The sequence below is a fragment of the Schistocerca americana genome, chromosome 3, assembly GCF_021461395.2.
Source record: "Schistocerca americana isolate TAMUIC-IGC-003095 chromosome 3, iqSchAmer2.1, whole genome shotgun sequence".
Classification (NCBI taxonomy): domain Eukaryota; kingdom Metazoa; phylum Arthropoda; class Insecta; order Orthoptera; family Acrididae; genus Schistocerca; species Schistocerca americana.
Window position 1 is genome coordinate 153,733,927 of NC_060121.1, and position 19,588 is coordinate 153,753,514.

The 19,588-nt window shown below is 37.5% G+C and overlaps 1 protein-coding gene across 1 annotated transcript in view; it reads right to left on the reverse strand.

Moving 5' to 3' along the window:
* LOC124605141 (serine/threonine-protein kinase SMG1) overlaps positions 1-19,588 on the reverse strand; it is a 352,264-nt gene that overhangs the window by 26,760 nt on the left and 305,916 nt on the right. The window contains exons 44-48 of the mRNA XM_047136625.1: positions 18,818-19,003; positions 18,280-18,552; positions 16,040-16,304; positions 12,569-12,859; positions 1,746-2,068 (exon numbers count right to left, since the gene is read on the reverse strand). Of these exons, the coding sequence (XP_046992581.1) occupies positions 1,746-2,068; positions 12,569-12,859; positions 16,040-16,304; positions 18,280-18,552; positions 18,818-19,003 (1,338 nt within the window). The remainder of the gene's footprint in view (positions 1-1,745; positions 2,069-12,568; positions 12,860-16,039; positions 16,305-18,279; positions 18,553-18,817; positions 19,004-19,588) is intronic.

A 19,588-nucleotide genomic window follows, 5' to 3' on the forward strand; every position in this document is an offset into this window, starting at 1 on the left:
AATAATTTATAAATATATAACCATTTGAAGGTAAAAGAAAAGCTTAAATCCACACACAGATACCAACAGTCCACACACCTACAGTATATGAGCGCACATTGCTTATTTCTGCCAATCTGCGCCAATGACAACTCAGCATGATTTGACCAATGAAAAAAACTATTGTTAAGTTATACTGAAATTTTGTCAAAGCTAGAGTTGATTTTTGGAAGATTAGGTTGTGGAGTATTCTAGGGATGATTCAAGAAGAAATTAGGAATTGTTCATGATCAAGGAAAACTACTGCAACCAAGGGATTTTCACGGTTAGAAGGTAGAGGCTCGAGGTTGGAGTCCAGAAGTCTGATAAAAACAGGCAGATTTTCCAGAAGGAAGAAAGAAGATTAAGGTTTAATGTCCTGTTAACATCAAGGTCATTGGAGATGGAGGACAAGCTCAGATGGTTTCAAGAATATGTAATGAAATTGGCAGTGCCCTTTCAAGGGAACCACCCTGGTATTTGCCTGTTGCGATTAGGGAAATTCTGGAAAATATAAATCAGGATGGTCAGACACTGATGAACAGTCATCGTCCCTAATGCAAGTCGGGTGCTAACTACTATGCCACCTTGCACAGACACATTTTACGGCACAGGACAAGAATGTTCTGCTCAAATCAATCTCTCATAGTGATGATAGAATTTATAGGATGGAAACAGACAACAACGAGAATAAGAAGCCACTTATCTAGCTTAAATACATAAAGTTGTACACAGAATTTCACTAATTGTAGAGCTATCACTTGTTTATCACACCAACCTTTACAACAACAGGGCTCATTGCATAAAATTTATTAGCACAAGTTTTTATGACCTTTGCATAAAAATTTAATGCATGACATTTGATTATTATATGTGGCAGGAGTTTCCAAGAATGAGATAATTACAGGAAAGGCCACACATTATACACTCCCAGCTGCCACACTTTTACACTGCAAATAAGGAGCAACATGCAGATTGCTCACTGAACCATGAGTTGAGTGGGTCTTCCTCCCAAAATCAGACCCGACATTGTACTTAAAAACAGTGACTATTTAACAGAAATAATGTTTGGAGAACACAAATTTACATTCTCAAAATCTAATGATTAATGGAAAATCTCATATAAAGATGTGAAACAAATACTCACAAAGAGATACAGGGGCTCTATCTCTCTGTGTATTTGTTTCACATTCTCAAAATCTAATATACGACAGTCTCTGGGTAAAAATTTCAGTTTTAAACTAGGTTTCAATCAATTCTCTATTAACTGATGCCATGACTGACTTGTGTATCCACACCAACTATTTTTATTCAATGAAGTTTAACTTAAAAATCTTCAACAAGTAGTTCATTCTAACAAAGGAGAGAGTTAACAACAACATGGGAAGGACAGGTTGCTACTCACCACGCAGAAGAGATGTACAGTCACTGACAGGCACAGTGGAAAAAAGTGTGCTAAATATTAAGACCAGTGCTTTGCCTGAAAGCTTAATATTTTAGTAGTCTTTTTCAATGTCCCTGCCTGGGACTCAATGTGTCTATGTGGTTACTAGCAATCTATCCACTTCATATTATTATTATTATTCCATCCTGGACTTTCCAAAGGAATGAGTTAATAACTTGCAGTAAGTATTAAATAGGAGGAAAAGAATAAAATAGTCAGTAATCAATCGGCTGATTGTTTTAAAGATATTGTTAATGGAAGTCCGTTATGAAAGTATTAATACCTGCAGGAAAGCAGCATCCTGTGAGACTGCTTCTGATGTTCGAGTACGGAGAGCTTCATGATGTAGCAGAGCATTGCAAGTTGAACCTATCAGCGATGCAAGACGTTGGTCTTGTGCCATACGTTCATTGGCAGCTGCTACTGCTTCACCAAATGCTGCCAGCACTTCAGCTAATGCAGGGTTAGCACCTGCTGCCCATTTCAGTCTTTGCTCTACACTGGCCACCAAGGTATTTTGTTGCTCACGAGCCTCTGTCAGCCTTGTCTGTAATGCCAGGAGTGCTGAAGATGCCTTGCGTAGCTCCAACATAAAACTTGAACGGCCTGTAACACCCAAATACCAATTATCAGTCAAATTTATAAAATGATCTTTTTTTAAAAAAATCACAGCAGCATACAAATCTACATACTACTGAAAGGTCACCTATCTCAGACAAGAAACCCAACAATTAAAACTAATAGCACTTTCATATCACTTAGCAACATCTGCAGATATCTGGCAGTCCGATTCAATGAAAGCAGGCATTTTATAACACATATTAAGATATTCACAGAAAAGCCAGTGAAAATTATGCACGTTTGTGGGAGAAGGTACCATGAATTACAAGCTATCATCACATGGCATTAAGGCATATCAAAACACTGTCTTCAATGCCGTAGTTGGCTTCGCAGTTAGTGTACAAGCACATCCGCTCTGATTTGAGAACTGTAGCTTAATCATCAGGCACGTACAAAGAGGCCTTTCATACGACTCCTGTCAAAGCTATACTGGTAGTACTGAAAATCTACCCAATCAATACTGGAGTACATTTACACTCATCAGAAGGAATTTACAGCATGAAAAATGTGAAGAAATATGTAATTACATAATTATTTCCTAACAGTACACTGAGTACTACAAGCAGTATTGCACAATTCTTCTGAATGTCACAAAAAAGACAAAAACCATATACTAGGTGCAGAAACCTAAAATTCCTAGAACAAATAAAGTAGAATTTGAAGCATTATTAAGCACGAAATGAGTAAATTCTGAAAGGCAAATGATACTGAACTCCCAAATGACAGTAGTAGCGAGACAATGAATTTTTCCTAACACAAGCTGAAAATACAGAAATAATAAATTGTCCTTAAAAGCAGATAAAAGTACTTAGACAGGCACTGCATACTCCACCAAAAGGTATCAGTATTGCCAACTCATCTGTTCGAGAATTCACAAAAATAACCAGGTCACTAAAAAGTAGTAACTCTTCTTGCAATTTTAGTATCTCTGCCAAAGTACAAAACTAGTGCACTGGCTTGGTAATACCACTTTGGAGTTACCTTTGTAACAATCTGATGAGTCAAGATATTTTCCCACTAGACTGAAGCATGTTTAAGTAACAACAATTCATAAAAGTGGAGATAAGCAACTGACCTCTAATTATAGACCAATATCCCTCCTTCCCAGTCCACAAAAATTTTTGGGAAGTTGCTTACAACAGAGCCATCTTTTCTGGAATAACATTTTAACAACAGATGAGCTTGGGTTCCATAAAGGGTTCTCTACTGAGAATGCAATATATGCTCTCACAAACTCGGTTCTAATACAAGTAACAATACAAATTACCCAGTCGACATTGTCTGTGATCTTGGCAAGGCCTTTGACTGTGTACATCACAAAAATCTACTAGGGAAATTAAAAATGTGTAGCATTATGTATCTGACCCAAGCATGGATGGAATCATATTTTAACAACAGAATAAGAATAAGAATCTTTATTAGCCGTTCGGTATTTTCTTATACAATGGGCTTCGTCACTGAGTTCAAATACAGTATATTTTTATAACAATGTATATATAAATCCTATGAATGTTAGTGTAGTACAATAGCACACATTTTATATATTGTTAATTTAACAATAAAAAAGAAAACATGATACAAATTTATATTAAGTGGGGAGTATTCATGTTGATGACATTATGTCATTATCATATACATGCTGATAACACTATGTCATTATCGTAAGATATTGATACAAATATACAGCACTCGAAATAGGTCTATTATGCCTATATGTTAGATACTGTTTTTCCAAATTTAGGTCCTACTACAGGCAGAGGTACCTTTCCCCAAGTTAAAACAGCAAATATGCCATATTACAATCTTTATATTCATCAACTGAGTAAAATGCTTTGCCTCTGAGCCATTGACCCAATGTTGTCTTAAATTTATTTTTAGATACTGTCTGTACAATTTTAGGGAGCATATTAAACAGTTCGAGGCCTACATATTTATAACTATTATGTATCTTGGACAATCTAGAGTATGGCAGATCAATTGTGTTGTTTTGTCTTGTATTATGGGTGTGGAGAGATGACCTAAGGGGATATTGAGCTATGTTTTCTTTTACATGTAATAAGCAAAATTAGATGTACAAACAAGGAACTGTCATGATGTTAAGTTTTTTTTAATGTTCCCTGCATGTATCCCTAGGAGATAAACCCACTATACATCGAAGAGCTTTTTTTTGCCATCTGAAAATTGATACTGAATTGTGAGAATTCCCCAAAGCAGAGAATGGAGGGTTACATTAGCTAACGATTTCACAGGAATAATATTAATTTCAGAGTATAGAAACATTAAATGTTTTGTGTCACAAGGTTTGGTCCTTGGCCCACTCCAGTTCTTTGCCTACACAAATCATTTACCAGTGACATTGGGGAACTCTTCAGAAACTAATATCTGCTGATGACGCATGTATATTTGTTTAAGGGCTCAGACACATCCATACCAGACATAGCCACGAGACTAATGGAACAGGCTTGTAACAGTTTCATAGTCAACAGCTTAATAGCAAATCTTGCAAAATTCCATTAACCAATCCCAAATTTTTAGCCACATACACCATTATGAAGTATATGTCTTGGCATGTGTGAGAGTCCCTAGGTCCCTGCAGAGGCTTCTGCAATTCCAAACTAATTAGAAGTGACTTACAGACACCAAAAGTTGGTATCTATGGGCATATACTGGACGAGGCGCCGTGTGTGAAGTTCCTGGGTATCCAGATGGATAGTAAACTTTGGTGTCACTGGCTCGAGTGCAACATAGCATTTTCTGAATATCAAAACAATATTTCCACTTTCTATCTGTTGTCTTCAGTTTCCGTGCGGACCAATCTACATGATACTTAATGGAAAAATTTTAAAACTGTTCACTGACTTCACAGAAAGCAGGAGATTTCAAGGATTTTCTGATGGGGCTTTTGCCAAGGTCAAACTGTTTTAGGCTTCTTGCATAGCTCTTATTAGGAATGCACAACTTGCCACTACAATTTTGTATCTGTTTCCCTACACTGTATTCTGCAGTATGACCAGTGTACCTCTACATCACCCGGAATGTGAGACATTCCTTTTGTCTATTCTCGGAGCTTCCATATCATTGTGTGAAATTCCACTCCCAGCCAAGGTCAGAATTCATGCACTCTTTGCTACAGGTAGTATACAAGACACATTATGTGACACTGCTCTTCACATTTACTCAGAAATGTTTATTAGCAGCTCTGGATAAATTCTCTGCACAGCTAGACGATGAAATAAATCTAAATAAGGGTCACCAGATTTGGTTTGAGCCACAAGAAACAGTTAAAAGTTCTCGCTACAGCAAAGTCAATAATTCTGAGCCCTGTACTTGCGTAATTACTTTCTGGATGACTCTTAGATCTGACAATTGGGTAGACTGGAGTATGTACACTGCTAACAGTTCATACATCACCTCCAGCTGGCTCACAGCAACTTCAACCTACAATCTCTACAAACATGAAACAGGATAATAGGTTGAAGCTGATAAAGAGAGATTCACAAAAACATCATACTCCAATTTCCTTGAAAACAAGTGGAATTTATTGACTTCAATTACACTTTACCAATCCCACTTTGACAAACACAAACGTAATGACTGGTCAGCAGCTTTAGCACACGTACACTGGGGTATTTTGCTCTCGGAAGTAGGTCCTCCTCATGTATTAGCCATCAACACAGCCATAAAGCTTTTCTTAATCATGCTGTAGCCAAGTAGCTTTTATTTAAAAACTCATGTACAGTCACAGTCTTTGTACTGTTGTGCTTTGATTGTCACACTGTTAAGAGGCAGTGTGAACGTAGCTGATGCTGCTCGCTGCTCTGTGGTGAAAAATGCACGTGGAATACCATTAAAAAAAAAAAAGGCAAGAAAAAGGTTCTCAACTTTTTCACAAGTTTACAGAAAAATATTGGTTTTGAAGTTTTCCAGAGAACTGTTTTTGCTAAAGTGAAGGAGCTTTCATAACAGGATACACACAGCTCAGTCGGCATTGTTATACAACTGGAATGTGGTACGTTCCATTGATCAATGGTTCAAAACTAACATTGATATTCCCAAACGTAAACTTAATCAAATTTATGCTAATTAACATATATCTAATCATAATTTTTTATGAAAAATGCATATCATTTTATTTCTAATTACAAACTACACGCAAAATTTCAGTTTTAACTGCAGACATGTAAGTTCTTAATTATCAATATTTTATGAAAGATTTTTTATAAAGATTGTTTAAATTAAGAAAACATAACATTCCATTTTAGGAAAAAAATGAAAAATCAAATACTCTTTATTTGAACTATATCCATTGTTTTATACCACAGATGTGGTCTTTCACGAGCCAGAATAATAAGAATTGTAGAAAGACGGGAAAAATTTTCACAGCACTGAGAACGCCATGCGGATGCTTCAATTTTACAGTTGCCAAACAGAACTGATCTGGAGCCAAAATAAGGGATCTGTCACAAGTAATATCACGACATTTAAGCTGCCAGATGTATTGCAACTAATGCATGAAGCTATGTCACAAGTCACTGACAAATGCAGGCAGGAAGCAGAACGGTACGTCAAAAGAAGGGGAGAAAATCTGTCACTTGGGTAGCTTGGTGGATTCCGTTGTTGACTGACTCATTATCAATTTAACAGATAATAGTTTTAGTACTTAAATGTATTTCTTGGATTCGGATATGGAAGGAGTTTAGAGATTACCAGACAGCTGACTGTAAATAATACCTTCAGTATTTAGCAATATTATGGAAAGGAATGTTGCTACTCATCATATAGCGGAGATGCAGATAGGCACAACAACAGACTGTCACAAGTAAGCTTTCAGCCAACAAGGCCTTTGTCAAAAATAGACACACACACACACACACACACACACACACACACACACACACACACACACACCTCATACAAACGGAACACACTACTGCAGTAATGCCACACATGGCTTCAGCTGCCAGAGACTGCAGTCATGTGTGTGTGCGAGTTGTGTGTGCGTGAGAGTGAGTGTGTGTGTGTGTGTGTGTGTGTGTGTGTGCTGTCTATTTTTGACAAAGGCTTTGTTGGCCGAAAGCTTATTTGTGACAGTCTTTTTGTTGGGCCTATCTGCGACTCAGCATCTCCGCTATATGATGAGTAGCAATTTTCCTTGCTTCCTCAGTATTTAATTAAAACAGTGAAATCCCCACAATACACTTTTCCATTAACATAGTTCACACAGAAAAATTACCCTGTGTTTAATTTAGGCATTTTCAACACATCCATTACTATTTACAATACTATGTAGTTATGAACAAAAGCATACTATGTTTTCCGTCCAGTCCCCTAAGAAGCAAATTGCCAGCATTTTGCCATACATTATTCCATTCTGTTTAAAAATTGAATGACATTCGAAGCTATGATGTTTCCCTGCTAATCTCTTTTATGTCTTAACTCAGCCAGGCAAGTACTAAAGATGTTAAAAAAGTTCACTATACTCACAAAAGTAAAGTGAAAAATAATGTTAGTATATTTCATCAAAATACTGGGGGATTGAAGAATAAAATTGATGAGCTTCTGCTTTGTTTAGAAGATATAGAAACTGAGAATGTAATAGATGTACTATGCCAGTCTGAGCATCACATTGTCACTGATATGCAAAAGGTTAGCATCAATGGGTACAAATTAGCTGCACATGTAAGTAGAGATAATATGATGAGAGGAGTTGGCATACATGTCAAAAGCTTCCACAGTGTAAAAAATTTAGAAACTAAAAAATTTTGTGTAGAGCAACATATGGAAGCATGTGCCACTGAACTTAAACTCAATGATGGCACTTTCATAATTGTAACAGTGTATAGGTCCCCCTCAGGGAATTTCCAGCTATTTCTAGAAAACTTGTATGCTTTGTTGTGCTATCTGTCAGACAGGGGGAAGCAAATTATCATTTGTGGGGATTTCAATGTTGATTTCCTGAAAGAGTGTAATAGGAAGAATGACCTTGTAGTATTACTCAGTTCTTTCAATTTGAGCTCCATCATTGATTTTCCTACTCGGATAACAAAGAACGGCAGTACATTGATAGGTAACTTTTTTATAGACCAAGATAAGTTTAAGGACATAAATGCTTATTCTGTTGAGAATGGTCTTTCAGATCATCGTGCACAGCTAGTTACAGTACATGACATAGCTCCACGCAGTATATCAAATCAGACTTTCAAAGCAGTGCGTTCAATTAACAATATAAATATTACAAAATTGTTAAGGCTTTCGTGGCCACTTGTTGACAAACTGCCTACTGGCGTCGGCCGAAGAACCCGAGACAGAAGCCAATAGGCTGTTTGTCAATATAAATATTGCTAACCTTAGGGAAAGCCTGCAGCAGCTAGACTGGGATGAAGTGTATAAGGAACCTGATGCAAACTTGAAATATAACTTATTTCACGATACATTTTTAAGGGTATTTGAAAATTGCTTTTGCAAGAAAATAGTTAAACATAATTCTAAGAAAACATATAAAAAACCTTGGCTAACTAAAGGAATAAGAATATCTTGCAACCGTAAAAGAGAACTGTATCTAACAACAAGAGGGAGTACTGACCCCAAAATTGTTCAATATTATAAAAACTATTGTGCAGTACTAAGAAAAGTTATTAAAAAGTCCAGAAGCATGTGTATCGTGTCTGAAATCAGTAACTCTGACAATAAAATTAAAGCAATTTGGAATATTATTTAAAGGGAAACAGGGCAACCAAGAGCACAGGAAGACTTTAGTGCCATAAAACTGAATGACAAGTGAACTAACAAACAATCAGAAATTGAAAATATTTTCAATAATCATTTTTTAAATGTTGTGGAGAAAATAGGATCTAGATCTTCACTAGAAGAGGCAAGGCTATTAATAGAAGAGGCCATACCTGTGCAGTTTGAAACAACTGTAATTCCACCAACCTCTCCCTCTGAAATCAGTAAAATAATAAACTCACTGAAAAGTAAAAGCTCTTATGGAATTGATGGCATTTCCAGCAAGGTACTTAAAGCTTGTTCCCCACAGATAAGTAGGATTCTCAGCCACGTATGTAACAGCTCTTTGGAGCAGGGTGTTTTCCCCGATAGACTGAAATATGCCATTGTAAAACCATTGCATAAAAAGGGGGATTCGTCGGATGTCAACAACTACCGCCCAATCTCTCTTCTGACAGCTCTATCAAAAATTTTTGATAAAGTAATGTATTCAAGAGTAGCCTCCCATATTTGTAAAAATAAAGTACTAACAAAATGTCAGTTTGGTTTTCAGAAAGGCTTTTCAACAGAAAATGCTATATACACTTTCACTGATCAAATATTAAATGCTCTGAATAACCGGACATCACCCATTGGTATTTTTTGTGATCTCTCAAAGGCCTTTGATTGTGTAAATCATGGAATTATTTTAGATAAGCTGAATCATTATGGTTTGAGGGGGGCAGTGCACAAATGGTTTAATTCATACTTAACTGGAAGAATGCAGAAAGTTGAAATAAGTGGTTCATGTAATGTTAAAACAACAGCTGACTTGTCAAACTGGGGGGCTATCAAGTACGGGGTCCCTCAGGGTTCGGTCTTAGGGCCTTTACTGTTCTTGATATACATTAATGACTTACCATTCCACACTGATGAAGATGCAAAGTTAGTTCTTTTTGCTGATGATACAAGTATAATAATAACATCCAAAAACCAAGAACTAAGTGATGTAGTTGTAAATGATGTTTTTCACAAAATCATTAAGTGGTTCTCAGCATATGGACTCTCTTTAAATTTTGATAAAACACAGTATATACAGTTCCGTACAGTAAATGGCACAACTCCAGTAATAAATATAGACTTTGAACAGAAGTCTGTAGCTAAGGTAGAATTTTCAAAATTTTTAGGTGTGTCCATTGATGAGAGGTTAAACTGGAAGCAACACATGGATGGTCTGCTGAAACGTCTGAGTTCAGCTACGTATGCTATTAGGGTTATTGCAAATTTTGGTGATAAGAATCTCAGTAAATTAGCTTACTATGCCAACTTTCATTCACTGCTTTCGTATGGCATCATATTCTGGGGTAATTCATTGTTGAGTAGAAAAGTATTCATTGCTCAAAAACGTGTAATCAGAATAATTGCTGGAGCCCACCCACTGTCATCCTGCAGACATCTATTTAAGGATCTAGGGATCCTCACAGTAACCTCACAGTATATATATTCACTTATGAAATTTGTTGTTAACAATCCAACCCAGTTCAAAAGTAATAGCAGTGTGCATAGCTGTAACACCAGGAGAAAGGATAATCTTCACCTTGCAGGGTTAAATCTGACTTTGGCACAGAAAGGGGTAAATTATGCTGCCACAAAAGTCTTTGGTCATCTACCAAACGGCATCAAAAGCCTGACAGATAGCCAACTAACATTTAAAAATAAATTAAAAGAATTTCTAGATGACAACTCCTTCTACTCATTGGCTGAATTTTTAGATATAAATTAAGGGGGGGGAGGGGGGGGGGGGAGCTTAAACATTAGTGTAATGCAATATTTTGTGTACTGTAATATCTTGTACAGACATCTTTTATTAACCTGACACGTTCCACATCATTACGTATTCATGATCTATGGAACAAGTATTAATCTAATCTGATCTGCAACTATTCACATCACTGCAGGTTAGTTGGACCAGTGCCATCCAAGTTAAATGCACTGGTAAAGCTGTTACCCTGTATTATCATTGAGTCAACCTGCACAAGATACACTGTATGACAACTATCCTTATAATCATACTTGATTGTACTCAAGATAGCTAGCCTTCTGCTCCACATGAAGCACAACCCAATGAGATTCCAGCAAATGTAAAAAATACATGTTGTAATGTTTACATCAGATTTATTCTTAGCTAACCACTGGACATGAGATTGATATTCTTTTGCCTACTCAGCACATAAACAGTAACATGCCTTCACCTTCTCTTAAGATTCTTATACAAGAAAATAATTTTGTAAAATTCTAAGGGTCACTGACTATCTACTTTAAAAACACATTTCAAAAACCTCCCTCTAACTCTGTCGGCTGACTCCTCAGTTTTGACAGTTCCCAACCCCATCACAGAATTATTTAACATTTAACTCATACAGTCTATCTGCTTCAGGGTCAGAATTAAGGCACTTCCATTGGCTATTTCCCACTGCTGGTAAGAGCAGTCTTCAGTGAAGTACTGCTTCCTAACAGGACTTTTAGAACTTTCTTACCAATATGTGCTGAAAAACACCCACCTCTGTGGAAAGTCACAAGCCTTATGTCAGCCTAATAAGGTCAGACATCCCATAAGCCATATAGACACTATGTAAAGACTAGCCCACCCTGACCCGACTGACCAAAATCCAACTTCCTCTGGATATCACAAGCAGACTGTTGCACACAGCAGCCATTCAGTGAGAATAAAAGTGCAGCCAGGAAATGATGTATTCCTGTTTTCAAATTACTGTTTGACTAATGTGTCAATCTTCAAGAAAGTATGAACATCTGATTATTAAAAGGAGTTCATTGCTGGTTGTTTTCATCCACATGTGATCACAGTTTGATTAATTTATACCCTTGGTAGACCTTATGCTTCTGCTTGTTGCTATTAACACACCACCTACTGGAGAGTGGAAACTATTTGTGATACATGTTACATGTGATGTTACTAATCTCCCTACTTTCGACTATAGGGTTTAACTAATTCGTGTGTGATGATGATCAAAGCTTACCGCTTTCTTGAAGAAAGGTAAGTTCTGGTACCTAGCAGCTTACAGTAATTAACATTTTAGTATTTTTTCTCAACATATTTGAATGCTGATTGGTTTTAATAATAGGTCTCTTAGGTGATGTCTTTCTGTCAGTTTCTTATGATTGAAGCCTGCACTTTCCTGCTGTGTCTCTCCACTCAGTGCCACACTACCTCCACACTTTGCAATTTAAAGTTGAGTAGCAGGAAGTTAAACTAACACTGTTAATCATTTGAAAGTTGCTAGCATGGCAAGTACTCAATTCATAGCATATAAACAAAGTGTACGTTCTCAGTTCTATGAAATTTAACTTGAGTTTGGATTGATTATTTGAATGATGCAGGTAACAATACCACATTTATGAGTATACAGGTAAGGCTGTCATCAACCTGAACATTGGGTTGAATACTACAGTGTTTGTGTACGGTTCTATTGAAGGTAGTATGCCAATGTCTTTCTTCTACCTTTGAACTGACTGACTAATCCAATTTTAGGGAGAACTATATTTTAAAGCAGGCTCTCCAAACCCTAGTATAACTCAGAATTTTTCACATTAATGAACAGTAACTTAGATAAAATATGCAATAAGTGACAGACAAAAAAAATTATTATTAACTGAGGGTCAAACATCAAACTTTTGGATCCATAATCTGGCACCTTAACATCTGAACCATACATTGAGTACATGATAAATTCAACTACACAAAAAATGAATGATACTAACTTAGCTGTGGTGATGTCTGAGCAAGTGCATCTTCGTGCAGCCAAGCATGTGCTGTAGCCTGCAACTGCAGCCTGCGCAGCGTTGACCGTCTTGCCTCGATGTCGCGCTGCAAATGTCTGGCAACTTCCCGCCGCCGCCAAGCTGCCTCCAGTGAACTTGTTAAACTCGATGCCTGGGCTAGTGTGTTACCTCCCACCAAACCTCTTTTCAGAGCAGCTTCCACAGCCTTGCGACACAGCTCCTCCAATGACACTTTGCTCTCTGCTCCAATGTCCCGCTGCTCCACTTCACCTGGTGAACACAGCAGTATCATCATTTCCTTTTGGTCTCAACAGTTAAAAACGTACGTACTATGAGAAAAGAAATAAACTGAGCTGGTTTCAGTGCTTACTTAAACATTCATAAATAATTTGAGGCAAACAGTATGCTAATGCATTCATATGCACATTTAAGTATTGTATAAAAAAGTAGAGACTAGTCAATCAAATCTGGCAATGTATGAGGGTTGGAACTTAAATAGTGGCAACTATTTATTCACAACTGATACAAAAGAGTTACATGTTTGCACCTGTTACTGTCCTTCAAAGTAGTCACCAGAAGTGTGTAGAACCCGTTGCCAGTGATGTGGAAGGTGTAGTATACTATTAGCAGAGTCTGTTCAGGTGATGGTGTGAATGGAGCGGTCTACTGCCTGTCGAATCTCTGGAACAGTTCTGAAGTGAATGCCATGAAGTGGTTCCTTCACCTTTGGAATCAAATCAAAGTCTCATGGACTTAAGTCATATCACTGTTAATTTTTGGAGCACCACCTGTGACCAGCTTTGCAAAAGAAGTGGTGACACTTTCTGCACAACCTTTTATTTGATTCCAAAGATGAAGGAACCACTTTGTGGCATTCGCTTCAGAACTGTTCCAGAAATTTGACAGGCAGTATACCACTCCATTCGCACCATTAACAGAACAGGCTCTGCTAATGAATGGTATACTACATCTTCCACATCAATGCCAATGGGTTCTAAACAACGCTGGTGATTACTTTGAAGGACAGTAACAGGTGCAAATGTGTAACTCTTTTGTATCGGTTGCGATTAAATAGTTGACACTATTTAAGTTCCAACCCTCGTATGGTTCAAGGATGTGTGACCTGTATAAAACGCCTATTTCTGTTATGTTCACCTAATCTTCACCTGCTTTTGTCATTGTGTTCAAATGAAAACATGTTCCTGCAACATTTATTCATTTTAATATAAATCAGTAAACTCAGAAATTACACTGAGGTAATGGAAGTCATGGGGTACCTCCTAATATCATGTTGAACCTCCTTTTTCCTGGTGTAGTGCAGCAACTTTATGTTGTGTGGACTCGACAAGCTGTTAGTGGTCCCCTGCATAAATAATGAGCCATACTGCCTTTATAGCTGTCCATAATTGCGTAAAGTGTTGCTGGTGCAGGATTTTGTGCACAAATTGACCTCTCAATTATGTCCAATGACACTTAGATGGGATTCAAATAAGGCAATTTGGGTGGCCAAATCATTCACTCAAACTGTCCAAGATTTTCTTCAAATCAACTATGAACCATTGTGGTGTTCAGTCTATGAATGCCTGTAAATGGTCTCCAAGTAGCTGAACACAAACATTTCTAGTCAATGCAGAGGATCCAGTCCATTCCATGTGAACACAGCCCACACCATTATGGAGCCACCACCTGCTTGCACAGTGCCTCGTTGACAACCTGGGTCCATGGCTTTGTGGGGTCTGCACCACACTCAAACCCTACTATGGGTCTTACCAACTGAAATGGGGACTCATCTGACCAGTCTGTGGTTTTCCAGTCGTCTAGGGGTCCCTGATGCAGTCACAAGCCCAGGAGGAATGCTGCAGGTGATCGTCATGTTGTTAGCAAAGGCACTAGCATAGAATGTCTGCTGCAATAGCCCATTAATGCCAAATTTTGCTACACTGTCCTAACGGATATGTTTGTTGTACATCCAACATTGACTTCTGCAGTTAATTCACTCAGTGTTACTTGTCTGTTGGCACTGACAGCTCTACGCAAATATCTCTGCTCTTGGTCATTAAGTGAAGTCCGTTGGCCACCGAGTTGTCCATGGTGAAGGGTAATATTTTAAATTTGGTGTTCTCGGCACACTCTTGACACTGTGGATCCCAAAATATTCAATTCCCTAACAGTTTCCTAAATGGAATGTCCTACACATTTAACTCCAACTACCATTCCGCATGCAAAGTCTGTTAGTACTCGCTGTGAACCTATAATCACGTCGGAAATTGTTTCACAGGAACCACCTGGGTACAAATAACAGCTCTGATTATGCACTGCTCTTTTATATCTTGTGTGAATGACACTACTGCCACCTGTATATGTGCACATCACTATCCTGTGAGTTTTGTAACCTCAATGTATATGTAGAAATTCTTCCCCTTTAATGGACAATTTTTTTCATCAGTTCAGTAATTCAGACAATATAAATATTCTTTACGATGACCTTCTCAGTGTCCAAAAATAGCTGCTATCAATGAAACTATGTTTCATCATTGGAGAGTAAGCAGAGATGATATCTGCACCATTTTCTATCACATTCATGTTCTCCTGGATTTGAATCAATGACCCTCTTTTTAACATGCTTCAGTATCTCCTTGTTAGGGAGATTTGTGATGTGTAGATACTACACAGTATATTCTAGAAGCAGAACATCCCCTTCCAAAATCTATTGCAGTTAACTTTTCATACGAAATAAACTGCTTTTGACTGATACGTCATTTCCAATAACACATAGATAATTCTTGACATACAGTTGCATCAGAATATGCAAGGGTGCCTCATTTACAAGACACTTCTGGTAGCAGTCTCATGTAAATAGCGACTCCCCCCATATGCAGGCTGACTAAAAACTACCCATGGAAGATTTCACATCTGAATTTAACTGGAAAAAATGTTTCTCAAAGAAGAAAGCTACATCAAAGAACAATAATTTCTTTGTTGATTCTCTTGTTTTAAAGTCTTATATTGACTTATTTTTCAACACCCAATCTTTTCATCTATATTTTTTTAAACTGCATATGTCAAGTTACTTTTAACTAGTAGAATCATGGAAACTACACTCTATTGTCATTAGTTCTTCACTGCTTTCTTTTTCCCCTTTTGCCTCACACATTACATGTGACATATTCTCTATTTTGACCCCTCAATAGAGTCACAAATCCTCTTCCAATTCTCTTATCTGCACCATTTCTGGAAAACAAAGACAGAGCTTAAAGTTTGAGAGTTACTGCTGTAAAATGATTCTTTTCTGAGCACTCTCCCATCTGTTTCACTTACTGAAGAATAAAAACCTGAAAGATACACATTAACTTCTTTTTACAGCCCCTGAAAGCCACATGCTAGTATTTCAGCAAGCACATAACACTGAAGAGAGAATCATTTCATCATACTGTAAATGTTAATTCATACCTGATACATTGAGACCAATACGCTGAAGCAATAGGCATAATGTTATTGCCAATGTCTGAGATGCAACTCCAAGAAGTTGTCGTCCTACATAGTCCGCAGTGAAGCGACGAACAGGTTTGCTGAGACGATCGTCATCGTGTGGCATGCTACCACCATTAGCAGTTGTCTGGCCACACAGTGAAAAGAACTCTTGCATAGTCTGCAAACGTTTCACCAGAAACACATCTTCCAGCACGGCACGTGCCTGTTCTTTAAACACAGGGGCCTGCAAAAGATAAGATTCATGCTTCATCTCATTATTTCTAAATGACCAAATAATAAAAGTACAGCCACACACTGCAGTAAAGACCGATAATATCCAACAAGCAATTTTATTTGCAAACATATTGAATCTGTCTAGTGTACTTCTGTACATGAAAGAAAGAACCTACAGGGTGACAATTATTGAATTTGTTTTAACTTTGGAACACTGCATTAGGATGTTCAAACTGCACATTTGACCATGGGGCATGTTGGAAATTACTATGTGCATGTGCACGCGCCTTTTTTGGTTTAGTGACTTTCATTTGGGTGCATTCACCGATAAGCAAAATTTGCAAATCGGGGGACTGAGAATCCGCATTTAGCGATCGAGAAATCTCTTCAACCTCAACAGTGATGGTGTGGCGTGCTATGCTATGTCCAGTCACGGAATAATCAGTGTGATATTTCTTGATGGCACGGTGACTACCAGATGATACGTGAAGGTTTTGGAAGATGATTTTATCCCCATTATTCAAAGTGACCCTGATTGAGACAAGATGTGGTTCATGCAAGACGGGTCTCGACCCCATCGAAGCAGGAGAGTGTTCGATGTCCTGTAGGAGCACTTTGGGGACTGTATTGTGGAACTGATTGGCTGCTTTATTCTCCGGATCTGAACTCATGTGACTCCTTTTTGTGAGGCTATATTGAAGGTAAGGTGTAAATCAATAACCCCAAAACCATTGCTGAGCTGAAAACAGCCATTCAGAAAGTCATTAACAGCATCGATGTTCCAACGCTTCAGCGGGTCATTTAGAATGTCGCTACTTGTCTGTGCCACATCATTGCCAATGATGGCAGGCACATTGAACATGTCACAACCTAAATCCAAATACCTGTAGTGATGTTTACATGTTGAATAAAGTGTGTGCACACTGTAGTTTGTAACTAATTTACATTTTCTTCATATATTTCAATGATTGCCACCCTTTATCATACAGAACATAGTCAAGATAGAAACAAAGCAACTGAGAGGTACACTGAAATTATTTCACTTCACCTGCTAGTGCACATCTACATGGGGCAACACAAAGTGTACACATACAATGTTTTAATAGTAATCCAGCCTTGACATCAAGAAAGGCAGAGTTTGCTAACTCATACCACAGCACTCAAAACAGAGTACTTTTCACAAGGTGCTTTTTTTAGCAACCTTTTTACAGGGTCTTGACAGTACATGAAGTACAAGTCACGGACACAGAAAAAGCAACACATTTGTGATCCATCATAAGTTACTGTATTCTGAACAACTTCAGAAATCAAAATTGATGACCTCTTTTTTTTTCCTGAAATAGACAATTATAGCACATATGTATCTGCAAATGCTGGCAAACTGATTTATACAACAGCTGAAGTTGAGTGTGAGGACTTTTTCTATCAACAGGGTGTAGTTCCACTTTTGTCTATATAACCGTGAATTCGTAACTAGAAATCTGAGAAACTTGAAATGATGACTGACAACAAATACCTGACAGGAACCTTAACATTCACCTCACTTAAATCAGTGCATTTTTTTTTACAATGTAAGTTAAGTAAAATGTGGACAGTTGTGCCATCTCTGTCAGCAAATCAATTGGATTTTGAGCTCACAACAACACATTTGAAGAGACTGATACAGACATTTTACACTATGTATGATATAACTAACTGATAACTATATATGCAGAATCAGCAATGGGGGGAAAACTGAGCATTTTCCAACAAAATTCTCTTTCTGTATGATAGTTAAGAACCACATTTATGTGTAAAAATTAAATAAACAAAAATAAAATATGACTATGGTACATTGTGTAACCACTTCAATAATCTGTAGTCACCTTTTACTATGCAGACTATTAACAACAGATGTGTGTGTGTGTGTGTGTGTGTGTGTGTGTGTGTGTGTGTGTGTGTGTGTGTGTGTTCACTTGCTCAAGTGAATCAAGACTGTTACTTACAGACATAGCTTTTGCATCTCTAATCTGATCCACCTTTCGCCAGGATACAGGGGTATCCAATGTTTCCAATGTAGCAACTAGGGCATTTCCATCAAGTTGTAATTTCTCAAACAGTCCATTGAAACCCATTAGCAGCATGAGGCCGGGTGCAAGAGCATCTTCATTATTGGCCTCCAATACAGATGGCTGGGCCATATTTGCTGGACGTAGAAGCATCCCCTCAAACCTTGCCCGCAACTGTGCCACAAGCTCTCGAGATACACCATGTGGAGACTGTAAAATAACTTTTATCTTGAATCACGATATTAAGAACACAATATGTAATATAGTTTCTAAACAAATCTTGACAGCGTAAGTCCATTACAGACAATCTTGTAACACATAGGTCATCACATACTGACTTTTCAACAGATGGAAACAAAAGCCATGTGATATAATAATATTTCCAGTTATTTTAACAATTCTATTATATTGGAGACCTAACTGTAAATCAAAATAAGCAGGCATAACAACTAGAATACGTGGTTGCATTACTCACATCCATTTCCATTATTATGTAACGAAGATGTATCTCCAGCTGTGCTAATATATCATGCAGAGGAATGCCCACACTAGCAATAATATCATTTAGTTCACATATCATGTTCAGAACAGTTGGGTCTTCTGTTTGAATTGTCTTTAATGCTTCTGGAAGAATAATTGTATGAAAATTGAAGTTCAGCTCCTGAAAAACAATTGGAATAACAACTTTGATTACACAATTTGAAAAAGTTGTATGTGCACATCTCGCGTGCATGCGAATGCACGTTTCAGCTCTCTCTCACAATAATGCTATTTTTGACAATAAGAGAAAGGTTGAGGAATTACCATACATTACATAAAGCAATTTAAAAATATGCATTCAGTTAATAACTTTATGTTTTCAGTCAGGTACTTTTTCTCTTTCCAAGTCAACACGGCACAATGAATTTTAAACACAGACAAATGACTCAGTAAATATAGGAATAACTGGTGGTATCTGGCCACCTTGTGTACGACTTTGGTGCTGCAATCCTCCTACAATAAAACCATTTCAAATTGAACATCTCACAAATATAATTAGCAATATACCATCCTGTGCACTATTCGCTATTAGTAGTAATGGGCAAATAGAGCACTGATGGTGGAAACAGTAATACTCCTTTTTTTCCACTAGAATACTTGAGGTTCATGAGGCAACTGATGAAATCTGAAACTCTTCCACTGATACCATGACAGTAAAATTCTTGTAATTAGCAGACTGTAATGTTAAGGCAAGTGGTGGTGATAG